Source organism: Pristiophorus japonicus, unplaced genomic scaffold (assembly GCF_044704955.1).
Source record: "Pristiophorus japonicus isolate sPriJap1 unplaced genomic scaffold, sPriJap1.hap1 HAP1_SCAFFOLD_2993, whole genome shotgun sequence".
Lineage (NCBI taxonomy): Eukaryota > Metazoa > Chordata > Chondrichthyes > Pristiophoridae > Pristiophorus > Pristiophorus japonicus.
The window spans coordinates 1-13,386 of NW_027252772.1; the positions used below are offsets into that span (position 1 = coordinate 1).

At 48.1% G+C, this 13,386-nt stretch overlaps 3 protein-coding genes and 1 pseudogene across 3 annotated transcripts; 2 read left to right on the forward strand and 2 right to left on the reverse strand.

The window, feature by feature from the left end:
* Positions 1-2,506: 2,506 nt before the first annotated feature.
* LOC139248886 (histone H1-like) lies at positions 2,507-4,975 on the forward strand (the record flags this gene model as incomplete). Its single annotated transcript, XM_070872234.1, has 2 exons — positions 2,507-3,092; positions 4,829-4,975. Coding segments are annotated over 2 exons (733 nt in total), but the record flags the coding sequence as incomplete, so codon positions are not given.
* A 340-nt stretch (positions 4,976-5,315) lies between these two features.
* On the forward strand, positions 5,316-5,626 carry LOC139248885 (histone H4-like; annotated as a pseudogene).
* A 1,970-nt stretch (positions 5,627-7,596) lies between these two features.
* On the reverse strand, positions 7,597-8,025 carry LOC139248884 (histone H2A-like). Its single transcript, XM_070872233.1, has one exon. The coding sequence runs from the start codon at positions 8,023-8,025 to the stop codon at positions 7,639-7,641; it is 387 nt and encodes a 128-aa protein (XP_070728334.1). The 3' UTR covers positions 7,597-7,638.
* Positions 8,026-9,077: 1,052 nt separating this feature from the next.
* LOC139248887 (histone H2B 1.2-like) lies at positions 9,078-9,455 on the reverse strand. The gene is made up of 2 exons (XM_070872235.1): positions 9,327-9,455; positions 9,078-9,242 (listed from the first exon to the last, which is right to left on the reverse strand). Exons 1-2 carry the CDS (start codon positions 9,453-9,455, stop codon positions 9,078-9,080), a joined length of 294 nt encoding a protein of 97 aa, XP_070728336.1.
* Positions 9,456-13,386: the final 3,931 nt, after the last annotated feature.

Sequence of the window (13,386 nt, forward strand, 5' to 3'; positions counted from 1 at the left end):
GCTACTTGATTGTGTGTTTTAGACTGTACCTCTCAGTTCCTGCTATGTGAGTGTGGAATTTACTCTGTATCTGCCTGTCTCTGGTATGTGAATGTGAGTATCAATTTTAATTTTACCTGCATTTCTCTGATACGTGAATGAAGATTTTGCCTTCTACCTGTCATTTTTCTGATTTGTATGTGTGGGTTTTACTCTGCCCCTATCAGTTTCTGCGATGCAAGTACCAATTTTACTTACTACCTTTCAGTTTTTGGATATGTGCACATGGGATTTACACTTTACCTGTCACGAAGGAGTGGGAGTGTTTGCTGGGACCGTGCAGAAGTTAATATCTGACAGAAACAGTCCAAGATTAGTTTAATTAGAGTCAAACACTCTGTAACTGAGAGTAACACCAAACGGCCCTGAGCTGCAAGATTGCAGAGAGTACATCAGACAGGCGAGGGTTAAAATGTGGGACATTGTGTCTCTCACTCTCTGACACTGTCCCGCAGTGTGGGATTAATAATGTGTCTGTCTCTGGTACAATATCAGTGAGAGAGGAGACTGCATCTTCTGTCTCTCCAATGAGAACTTTCAGAATAAAACAGAACTTCACAGGTCAGTCTGGAACTGATAACTGTGCATGTCTTTCTGTGTCTCACTGCCCTACCTCGCACTCTCCTGTCTCTCGCTCAGCCTTCCCCTCTCTCTCTGCCTCTATGTTTCTATCCGCTCTCTCTTGTACTGTTTGTGAAGGTGGGATACTGTTATTTAGCGTGATGTGGAAACACTGATGGAAGTGCAAGACTGATAATGTCTCTGTTTCTCTCTGGTGCAATACGAGAAGGTGTGGCACTGTTACTGAGCGTATTATGGAGACACTGATACAAAGTGTAAAACTGATACTGTATCTGTCTCTGTGTCTTTTCCACTGGTGGTGTACATGAATGTGTGATAATATTATTGAGTGTAATATGGAGACACAGTTCGGTAGTTTAAGATTGATACTGTGTCTGTCTCTCTGTCGCTCTCTCTGATAGCCATCTCTGGGTGTTGAGTATGGGATGGATAGGGCACCAGTTACTGTTATATGTCGCTCATTTTCTGAGGAGAAAGAGACAAAGAGATGCTGCAGGGGCGGTGAGCTCATAATTTGTGTTTTCATGTTAGTCAAACATATTTCTGCATTAGAACAATAACAACTTAAAAGCAGATATGGGTTAAGCCAGCCACAGCTGTGATTGGCTCCTGCCCCTGAATCTGGGAACAGACACTGTGAGGAGCGCCGGCCTCAGAGTGTTTAACACTTACTGAGCTGGGAAACGACAACTGACCCGAGAATCGGCAGCACAGCCGAGCGGAGAGGAAAACCTGTGCTGGGAACTGTAAATCTGGGAACAGTTTGTGCTGTGAATGTGCAGATTTCAACATTGTGTGAGCGAGAGTATGTTAAAGGGACGGGCGGGTTAGACTAATGTCACTGTGTTTGTGTGTCCGCTCTCATCGCCGGATTTCAGAGTCCCTCTTGTGTAAAATTCAAAGATTTCCCTGTCACAGGATCGCCCTGCTGCCCTGCTCAGAAAGTTTGATTTGATTTCAAATTTCAGTCAATAAACAGAGAAAATATCTGCGATCGGCTGAGAGAGCGCGACCAGTGCAGCAATGAAATGGGTTTAAATCGAAATTGCTGCCTTCAATTCAGATGAAACTTTCTCACCAGGAAACATCCCGGTCTTCGGGACAGAAAGAGGCCAGTCTGGGAATCTGGAGGGCCCGAGTTGAATTGGAATCAGAGAGTTGGTCTCCTAATCTGAGGAAGGACGTTCTTGCTATTGAGGGAGTGCAGCGAAGGTTCACCAGACTGATTCCCGGGATGGCTGGACTGACATATGAGGAGAGACTGGATCAACTGGGCGCTTGATACATTGGGGTTTAGAAGGATGAGAGGAGGTCTCATAGAAACATACAAGATTCTGACGGGACTGGACAGGTTAGATGCGGGTAGATTGTTCCCGATGTTGGGGAAGCCCAGAACCAGGGGACACAGTCTTAGAATAGGGGGTAGGCCATTTAGGACTGAGATGAGGAGAAAGTTCTTCACTCAGAGAGTTGTTAACCTGTGGAATTCCCTGCCGCAGAGAGTTGTTGATGCCAGTTCATTGGATATATTCAAGAGGGAGTTAGATATGGCCCTTACGGCTAAGTGGATCAAGGGGTATGGAGAGAAAGCAGGAAAGGGATACTAAGGGAATGATCAGTCATGATCTTATTGAATGGTGGTGCAGGCTCGAAGGGCCGAATGGCCTACTCCTGCACCTATTTTTTTATGCTTCTATGCTTCTATGTTTCTATGAGAGAGAAACACAGAGAGGCTGGAGGGGCTGGGAGCTGACAGCAGGATGTCTCCACCCCGTCCGCTCGCTGCCTTTAAGTTGCTCTGTGTCGCCGCCTCTCGTTTCATTTCTGACCCAGCTCTGACTGTCAGAGAGATTTTCTAGAGTCGCGGACATGACTGATACTGCAGCCGCCGAAACGGCTCCTCCTGCCGCCGCCGCTCAAACCAAGGCTCCCAGCAAGAAGAAGGCGGCGGCTCCCCGCTCCAGGCCAGCCGATCCCAAGTTGGGCGGCCAGATCCACAAGGTTGTGGCCGATGGCAAGGATCGCAGGGGATGTCCCTGGCCGCGATAAATAAGGTTCTGGCGGCCAAAGGCGTCGATGTAGAGAAGCGCGGCTTCCAGATCAGGTCCAGTATCAGGAGGAAGGTGATGAATGGCTCCCTGAAACCATTCAAGGGCACGGGCACTTCATGCTCCTTCAAAATTGCGAAGACGGATCCCCAGGGGAAAGTGGGAAAGAAGGTGAATAAGCCAGCAGCCAAGCAATCTCCAGCAAAGAAAGCAGCAACCAAGAAAACGAGCTCAAAAGAAGGTGCTAACGGCAAAAAAGATAGCGAAAGGACCGGCTGGGAAGAAGACGGCGATGAAGAAGCCCAACAGCCCCAAGAAAGTGAAGGCGGTCAAAAAGGTGGAGAACCAGAGAGTGAAGGCCAAGCCCAAATCAGCAAAGGTCAAGCCCAAATCAGCAAAGGCCAAGAAAGCTGCGCCCAAAAAGTAAATAAAAAGGCAAGTTCTAAACCTTTAAACCTAAAGGCTCTTCTCAGAGTCACCCACGCCTCTCAGAAAAGAGCTGATCGCCTCCCCCAGTGTCTGCACCCACCCCTCCCCCAGTGTCTGCATCCACCCCTCCCCCAGTGCCCACAATAAAGCACAGAGAATGGGCTGTCCGGCCCGGGACTTACTGTAACTGGGGTTTGAGTCCGGCTCCAGTCTCAGTTCCTGGTCAGTCATTTCACATTCAGGGGGAAGAGTCTCTGTGAGACGGTGGGACTGGCGGCGATACACCGCCTCACAACTCAAATCCCAAACACCAGATTCTCCAAATCAGCTGGAATAAGGTGTTTGTAAAGTGCTGAACCGGTCTGTGAGAGGAGATGGAATAATGTCTGAGATTGACAGGGAACGGACTATATAGGCGGGAATATTCCTGATTGTTAATTGTACCGGGACCTTATTTAAAAGCTTCTGGTTCCTGGAAGCCTTGAATATGAATTCCGAGTCTGTAAGGGTTTGTGCGGAGCGCTGTGTATCGGTTGTATTGTGGAGAAAACAATTTGAAATTGGCGGTTGCAGAAAGCTGGAGGTGGAGTGGGAAGATCAGAGGCGGCGCTCTGCTCTGTCTCTCAATCTTGATTCTGTCTCCTCCCCTGCCGCGCTCTCTGTTTAATCTCTCACTCTGTCTCCTCCCCTTCCCGCCTCTCTCACTCTGCGCTTTCTCAGTCAGGTCGGGGCCAGCCCTGTAACAAAGAAGCCAGCAGCAGTTCGTTCCTCATTCAGGAACAGTTTGAGTGAAGAATCATCATGTTTGGACGAGGTAGGATTGTGGGAGCAGCGCTCCCTCTCCATCGCAGGAAAGAATCTGGTAATCAGGAGTGAGGTGCTCTCGGTGTTGTTGTATGTAGCGCAGGTCTGGCCCATCTCATGCTCCTGTGCCGCGGTAGTCACTTGGGCCGTCTTCCACTTTGTCTGGATGTCCAAAATAGACCGTGTCCGCGGAGACACGAAGTAAAGTCTCTGGACAGTGGAGGAAAGGATATTCCGAAAGTGGCCCTCATCCTGATGGCCACCTTTGTCTGCGGCTGCATCAAGCTGTGCATGAACCCCCGGTACGCAAACACCAAGTGTTACTACGTGCTCAGGTTCTACCTGTTCCCGAAGGATGGGTCTGGCCACGCTGCCGCGAAACGCCCCTAGCAGTTGGACCACGCCTGTCCACCTGTCCTTCGTGGAAAAGATTTTCAGAAAAAAACCCTTTGACCACATGGCCATAAAGCAGTGGTCAGCATGTAAGGTCCTGGATGCCCTACGAAAGGAGAGGGTGGACCCTGTCGAGTGATTCCCCGAGCAGTCTGTCGAACTCGTTTGGCAGAACGTCTCATCGCCAGAGCTTTCACACAAGCACCAAGATGTAGCTTGGTTGGCGGTGAGGAGCGCCCTACCCGTCAGAGCGTTCATGCACAGCCGGCATATCAGCAGCACGGCACGGTGCCCTCGAGTCGGCTGCGGGGCGGACGAGACTGTCCTTCAGGATTGCGCCTTTGCAAGGCAGGTCTGGAAAGAGATGCAGTGGTTGCTGTCGAGGTTCATCCCAAGCAGTTCCGTAACATAGGACTCTGCTCTATGGACTGTTCCCAGCGACACACACCGAGACAGACATCATCTGCTGCTGGAGAGTCATCAACTCGGTGAAAGACGCACTTTGATCTTACCGAAATTTGCTGGTCTTCCAGAGCAAGGAGATGTCCACATCTACGTGTTGCAGACTAGCGCACTCCAGGATCCAGGAGTACGTGCTGAGGGACGCACTAAAAATTGGTACAGTCGCTGCAAAGGCACGTTGGGAAGACCCACAGTTTAAAGCCCTTCCGCCACGATAAACCCAGAGGCTGGAATCAGTATAAAACTCCCCTCGGGCTGTACTTGTAAACTTTCTGAAGACATAGAGCACCATGATCTGAAAACACCTACGTAGTGCCATGTATAATGCAAGTTCTCTTTAGTAATGTATGTTGTAAAGAATTGTAACTGTACCCTCACTCATTCTGTGTACCGTAGAGTGCCACATGTAACGTAACTTGATGACTGTATTACGGATTGCACTCAAGCATCCAAATGCATTGTATGGAATTGCTGACCGCATCCAAATGTACTGAACTGCTTTCCAATGTATCGTGCAAATTTTTTTATATGAATAAAGTATATTTTGAAATTAAAAAAATGTCTGGACGAGGTAAAGGAGGCAAAGGACTGGGCAAAGGCGGAGCCAAGCGGCACCGTAAAGTGCTCCGTGATAACATCAGGGCATCACCAAACCCGCCATCCGCCGCCTGGCTCGCCGTGGCGGTGTCAAGCGGATCTCGGGCCTGATCTACGAGAAGACCCGCGGGGTGCTGAAGGTTTTCCTGGAGAATGTCATCAGGGACGCCGTCACCTGCACCGAGCACGCCAAGCGCAAGACGGTCACTGCCATGGATGTGGTGTACGCTCTCAAACGGCAGGGCCGCACTCTCTATGGATTCGGCGGCTGAACAACTCCACCCTTTCCACCCAGCACATCACAAAGGCTTTTTTAAGAGCCACCCACCGCCTCACAGAGAGAGCAGTGACCTGGGGATCGGAGTGTGGACAGTTTGGTTGGGAAATTATTTCAGCTATTTAATTAAAGGAAAGAAACACTTGGATTTATATAGCGCCTTACACGGCCATCGGACTTCTCAAAGCCAATGAAGTACTTTTGCAGTGTAGTCGCTTTAGGAATATGGGAATTATTAAATATTTTAGAATAATAGTTTAATATGAGATCAGAAACTCCGGGTGTCCCGGTCACAATGAGCGGGCGGGGATACACAGTCTCCCCTCACAGATAATCCCGTTATGTTGTGAGCTTTGTGTGAGAATCGGTGAAACGGGACGGCACTGGCGGGATAGATGCGGGACTTTGTGTTTACAGGATGCAGTGACCGGGGAATTATTCCCGCTCGCTACAGACCCATCAGGGAATAGGACAGAATTCAAACCGGAATGTTAAAGAGAATGGGATCGGTGATTTATAATGGGGCACCATCGAGGTTATAAAGAGCCGAATTCTTAAATTGCTGGCGGGAAATTAGAGTTTCTTTAATCTCTGTTCGTTGAGACTCTGAAATTGGCGGGCTGTTTGAAATTGACGAACTGTCAGTTTCATTTCAGTCAATCATGGCCCAGTAATCCCCGCCCTTCCCTTTCGCTCTCGGTGATTGATTGAAACATGATTGGCGGTCGGGTTATGACCAATCACAGCCCACGGGCGGGCCCTGACAGACACTTTAAAAGGACCATTCCCAGTCCGTGTGTCCCAGATTGTGCTGAGATCCGTTCAGAAGATGGCCAGGACCAAGCAGACAGCGCGCAAATCGACCGGAGGGAAAGCTCCTCGCAAACAGCTGGCGACCAAAGCGGCCCGGAAGAGCGCTCCGGCCACGGGCGGAGTGAAGAAGCCTCATCGCTACAGACCCGGCACCGTGGCTCTGAGGGAGATCCGCCGCTACCAGAAATCCACCGAGCTGCTGATCCGCAAGCTGCCCTTCCAGCGCCTGGTGCGGGAGATCGCTCAGGACTTCAAGACCGACCTGCGCTTCCAGAGCTCGGCCGTCATGGCCCTGCAGGAGTCCAGTGAGGCTTACCTGGTGGGGCTGTTTGAGGACACCAACCTGTGCGCCATCCACGCCAAGCGAGTCACCATCATGCCCAAAGACATCCAGCTGGCCCGCCGCATCCGCGGGGAGCGCGCCTAGACTCCCCCTCCCGGGCTCCAAGCTTTCGCACCAAGTGCAACAACGGCTCTTTTCAGAGCCACCAAATCAGCAAAGAAAAGAGCTGCGACCGGCTCCACGCAAACTGTCCTGTGTACACCCCGTGCATGTCTTGTAGTGTTACTGTAACTGGGACTTTATGCAGTGCAGGCGGTGATTATCTGACGGTGCGGCTTTGATCCAGGTATCAATGCGAGTCAGATTCCCAGTATACCGACTGCACCCACCCAATGTGGGGCGCTAACTATAAGTGGGAGATCTGATAGTGAATTGATCCCACTGCACATACCGGAAAAGATTCCAGAGAGGGGACGAGCTGCCTGCAATCTGTATCTCACCTTTAACCCAGCTCTTAATGCGGGCACAGGTCGGATACTATTTGTAATATTTTAAATTAACCATGAGCTGGAATTCCATCCTTCTGTACGCAAATTTTAAAAAAGGGTAAAAGTCCGCATGGATCAATGTGTTCAAATGTATATATTTCTCCCCGTGGAATTATTAACTCTATTAAAGTCAGTGAGCCCATCAACCGCTCATTCCTTTATACTCGGCTCTTATCATCCGGTTCATATACGGCTGTCCCAACATGTTCAATGACTAGCGGTCTGACGTTCAACTTCCGTCTGTTTTGTATTAAGTTAGACCAGGGACAATTATGATCCACAGAACAGAAAGCAGCCCTTTCACAGATAGTGTGGGTGGCTCTGAAAAGAGCCTTTGGGTTATTCGATTAAATGCTGTCCGCTTTACTTGCCCTTGGCCGCACTGGCGGTTTTCTTGGGCAGCAGCACAGCCTGGATATTAGGCAACACCCCGCCCTGAGCGATGGTCACCTTTCCCAGCAGTTTGTTGAGCTCCTCGTCGTTGCGGATAGCCAGTTGCAGATGTCTGGGGATGATGCGGGTCTTCTTGTTGTCGCGGGCCGCGTTGCCGGCCAGCTCCAGGATTTCAGCGGTCAGATACTCGAGCACAGCAGCCATGTAGACCGGGGCTCCGGCACCCACACGATCAGCGTAGTTCCCCTTTCGCAGATGCCTGTGAACACGGCCCACAGGGAACTGCAGTCCGGCCCGCGAGGAGCGAGACTTGGACTTGGCCCGAACTTTACCGCCGGTTTTTCCTCTCCCAGACATTTCCACAATCCACACGTTCAGAGAAAGAATGAGAAACTCCTCCCACATCTGCCTTTCTTGTACCTTCTGGAGGAATGCAGGGAGCGAATTTGTGATTGGTCGCTCGGTGGTGAATTTAATTGGTCTTTTCAGGTGACCAATCACAGTCTGTTTAGCCCACCAATGGAAGTAGGGCGCAAATTACTGTCTCCAACAGTCAGAATAATTATTTTAAATTCAAAAACCCCGCCAAGAAATTTTAAAATAGCGGCTTATGTGAATATAAATTCACCATTAGTCAAAGATTTCCCAACACGTTTTAATTAATTTTGTCTTTTACATATTCCCCTGGCAGGTTCCAGGCTGTTACAATCAGGATTAAATTCGGGTACTATTTCAAACTGTCTCATGGGCGGGAATCAATCCTCACCGATTCTGTAACGGGACACATTCCAACTCAATCTTTGTAAAAATTGGGTTTCACAGATTATCGATCGATCCCCTGCAAAGGCGGGAGTGAGCCCAAAACTGGGAGTCCTGTGAAAAGAGAAGAGAAGAGGGACAGAGTATTCAAACTGCCCCGGTTCTGGTCTCTGTAAGAACTCTGGGTTGTTACACTGCGGGGAGTGTCGGCTTAATAAACGGACTGACCTGCAACAGGAATTGAAAAATAAACTTAAAAAGGGCTTGCGAGAGAGAATGTGAGACTGAAATCTGAGTCTCAGCCCCTAAACAAGCTCTTAATTCGGCAGGCGGTGTAAATGAACGTGTCTGAGAGCAAAGGGAAACAGCGACCAGGGACCGTATTTGTAGTTGGCGGAAAATTCCAGCGACGCTAAAGTGGAACCAGACAGTGAAACTGATATCTGAGAATTCAAAACTAAATCTACAGCTGGAAGTGTAAAATTTCTCAAACATACTTGTACAGGAAATAATTACAGTAAATGCAAGAAATAATTACAGTATAGAGTGTAAAGGGAGATGCGTTTGTGCAGCTCTTTCAAAGAGGTTGTGGGTGGCTCTTAAAAGAGCCGTTGTGTTTGGGGTTTGATCTGTCAGGACAGCGGGCAGTCTCACTTGGAGCTGGTGTACTTGGTCACCGCCTTTGTCCCTTCCGACACGGCGTGCTTGGCCAGCTCCCCGGGCAGCAGCAGGCGCACGGAGGTCTGTATCTCCCGGGAACTGATGGTGTGGCGCTTGTTGTAATGGGCCAGGCGGGAAGCCTCACCCGCGATGCGCTCGAAAATATCCTTCACAAACGAGTTCATGATGCCCATGGCCTTGGAGGAGATGCCGGTGTCGGGGTGAACCTGCTTCATCACTTTGTAGATGTAGATGGAGTAACTCTCCTTCCTCGACTTTCTGCGCCTCTTGCCGGTCTTCGCTGGGGTTTTCTTGATTACTTTCTTGGCGCCTTTCTTGGCGGGACCTGTTTTCTTTTCGTCAGCCATCGTCTCGTTCAGTCAGGCGCAGATTTGGGGAAACTCTGCTCCGAGCCCGTATTATATCGGCAGCCCCACACTCCGCCCACAGCCCTATGCTAATGAGGGATTGGCGAAGGCAATGGTTGTGGTTGGCTTGTCAATATCCATTGTTCTGTATCTCTCTGATTGGATGTTTAAAGAGACCAATCAGATTTGTTGCTCGCCACAATCTCAAATTCTTGAATGAGGTCATCAGTTGCAACACCTCCTGATTTATATCTGTTCTTTGTGTTTCTGTTCTGCTTTCAGGCAAAAATCTTACGAAGGAGGTTCATGCATTTTTTCCTATAATATATATATTTTAGAATCTGAACAGCAAACTCGCTGCTCTGTTTGCCGATCTCGATTTCTACATGTTCAACAGACATTGACCGCTTTGTACCCGAGATTGACTGAGGGTGACTTCTGGTCAGGAAACTCCCAGTTTATCAACCGTCGGGATTTAATATTAAGTAGAAAAATACTGACTTGGATTTATATAGCGCCTTTCATGACCTGCTTCACATCCAATGAAATACTTTTTGAAGAGTAGGCACTGATGTAATGTAACGCGGCAGCCAATTTGGGAACAGCAAGCTCCCACAAACAGCAACATGATAATGGTCAAATGATCTGTTGTGTTGTGTTGATCGAGGGATAAATATTGCCTATGACACGCGATAACTCCCCATATTGCTGAGATGTTTTGCGTCCTGCTGAGAGAGCAGATGGTGGCTCGGTTTAACGTCTTATCCAATCGATGTCACCTCCGACAATGTAGCGCTCCCTCAACACTGCACTGGAGTTTCAGCCTAGATTTTTCTGCTCAAGACCCTGGAGTGGGACTTGAACCCACAACTTTCTGACTCAAAAGTGAGGGTGCTCCCAACTGAAGCACAGCTGATAAGATTGTGATCAATAGATCAGTTTCTTCAGACAGTAACCAGCCCTTTCACAGATAGAGTGGGTGGCTCTGAAAAGAACCAACGTGGTATTAGATTAAATCTTGTCCACTTTACTTGTTCTTGCTGAACCCAGCCTTGGATTTCTTTGTCAGAAGCACTGCCTGGATATTGGGCAGTTCAGCCATGATCCTATTGAATTGTGGAGCAGGCTCCAGAGTCCTTTTGGCCTTCTCCTATTTCTTATAGCTGTCAGTCGCTGATATGTGAGTGTTGTTTTTTTACCTCAGTTACTGGCAGGCGAATTTGGGTTTTATTATACACCTGTCAAATTCTGGTATGTGATTATCATTCTGTTTCTGTCTGTCTCTGTGTATTTGTGTGGGTTTATTCTGCACTTTGTCAGTTTCTGTATGAGAGTGCATGTTTTATTCTCTACCTGGCAGCCTCTGGTATGATAGTGTGGGATTTCATCTGTACCTGTCCATCTGTGGCTGGTATCTGAGTGGGGTTTAATCTATCATTTCTGGTATGTGAGTGTTGGGTATAATCTGTACCTGTCATTTCTGGTATGTGATTGTGGGGTTTAATCTGTACCTGTCAGTTTCTGGTGTATGAGAGTGGGGTTTAATCTGTACCTGTCAGTTTCTGATATCTGATTGTGGAGTTTAATCTGTACCTATCTGTTTCTGGTATGTGAGTTGTGTGTTTTATTCTGTACTTGTCAATTTCTGGTATGCAAGTGTTGGATTTATTTTATACCCATCAGTCTCTAGTATGCAAGTGTGGAGTTTAATCTGCATCTGTCTGATTCTGGTATGTGAGAGTTGGGTTTCATCTTTACCTGGCAGGTTCTGATATGTAAGTGTGGGGTTTATTCTGTACCTTTCTGCCCAAGTATGTGAGTGTAATGTTTATTCTGTATCTGTCAGTCAGTGTGGGGGATATTCGGTACCTCTTTGTTTCAGGTGTGTGAGTGTTAGATTTAGTCTGTACCTGGTTGTTTCTGGTATACAAATGTTGTGGTAAATCTGTACCCATCAGTTTCCACTTTGTGTGTGGGGTTATTCTGTAGCTGTCTGTCTCTGGTATATGAGTGTGGGATTTAATCTGTACCTGTTAGTTTCAGGTATGTGAGTGTAGGGATTAATCTGTACCTGTCATTTCTGATATGTGAGTGTGGGTTTAAACTGTACCTGTCATTTCTGGTATGTGAGTGTGGGTTTAAACTGTACCTGTCATTTCTGGTATGCGAGTGTGGGTTTAATCAAAATCTTGCCGCTCTTCGCTGGGGTTTTCTTAACTATTTTCTTGGCGCCTTTCTTGGCGGGACCTGTTTTCTTTTCGTCAGCCATCGTCTCGTTCAGTCAGGCGCAGATTTGGGGAAACTCTGCTCCGAGCCCGTATTATATCGGCAGCCCCACACTCCGCCCACAGCCCTATGCTAATGAGGGATGGGCGAAGGCAATGGTTGTGATTGGCTTGTCAAAACCATTGTTCTGTATCTCTCTGATTGGATGTTTAAAGAGACCAATCAGATTTGTTGCTCGGCACAATCTCAAGTTCTTGAATGAGGTCATCAGTTGCAACACCTCCGGATTTATACTCTGTTCTTCATAGAAACATAGAAAATAGGTGCAGGAGCAGGCCATTCAGCCCTTCTAGCCTGCACCGCCATTCAATGAGTTCATGGCTGAACATGAAACTTCAGTACCCACTTCCTGCTTTCACGCCATACCCCTTGATCCCCCGAGTAGTAAGGACTTCATCTAACTCCCTTTTGAATATATTTAGTGAATTGGCCTCAACTACTTCCTGTGGTAGAGAATTCCACAGGTTCATCACTCTCTGGGTGAAGAAGTTTCTCCTTATCTCGGTCCTAAATGGCTTACCCCTTATCCTTAGACTGTGACCCCTGGTTCTGGACTTCCCCAACATTGGGAACATTCTTCCTGCATCCAACCTGTCCAAACCCGTCAGAATTTTAAACGTTTCTATGAGGTCCCCTCTCACTCTTCTGAATTCCAGTGAATACAAGCCCAGTTGATCCAGTCTTTCTTGATAGGTCAGTCCCACCATCCCGGGAATCAGTCTGGTGAATCTTCGCTGCACTCCCTCAATAGCAAGAATGTCCTTCCTCAAGTTAGGAGACCAAAACTGTACACAATACTCCAGGTGTGGCCTCACCAAGGCCCTGTACAACTGTAGCAACACCTCCCTGCCCCTGTACTCAAATCCCCTTGCTATGAAGGCCAACATGCCATTTGCTTTCTTAACCACCTGCTGTAGCTGCATGCCAACCTTCAATGACTGATGTACCATGACACCCAGGTCTCGTTGCACCTTCCCTTTTCCTAATCTGTCACCATTCAGATAATAGTCTGTCTCTCTGTTTTTACCACCAAAGTGGATAACCTCACATTTATCCACATTATACTTCATCTGCCACGCATTTGCCCACTCACCTAACCTATCCAAGTCACTCTGTAGCCTCATAGCATCCTCCTCGCAGCTCACACTGCCACCCAACTTAGTGTCATCCGCAAATTTGGAGATACTACATTTAATCCCCTCGTCTAAATCATTAATGTACAATGTAAACAGCTGGGGCCCCAGCACAGAACCCTGCGGTACCCCACTAGTCACTGCCTGCCATTCCGAAAAGTACCCATTTACTCCTACTCTTTGCTTCCTGTCTGACAACCAGTTCTCAATCCACGTCAGCACACTACCCCCAATCCCATGTGCTTTAACTTTGCACATTAATCTCCTGTGTGGGACCTTGTCGAAAGCCTTCTGAAAGTCCAAATATACCACATCAACTGGTACTCCTTTGTCCACTTTATTGGAAACATCCTCAAAAAATTCCAGAAGATTTGTCAAGCATGATCTCCCTTTCACAAATCCATGCTGACTTGGACCTATCATGTCACCATTTTCCAAATGCGCTGCTATGACATCCTTAATAATTGATTCCATCATTTTACCCACAACTGAGGTCAGGCTGACCGGTCTAT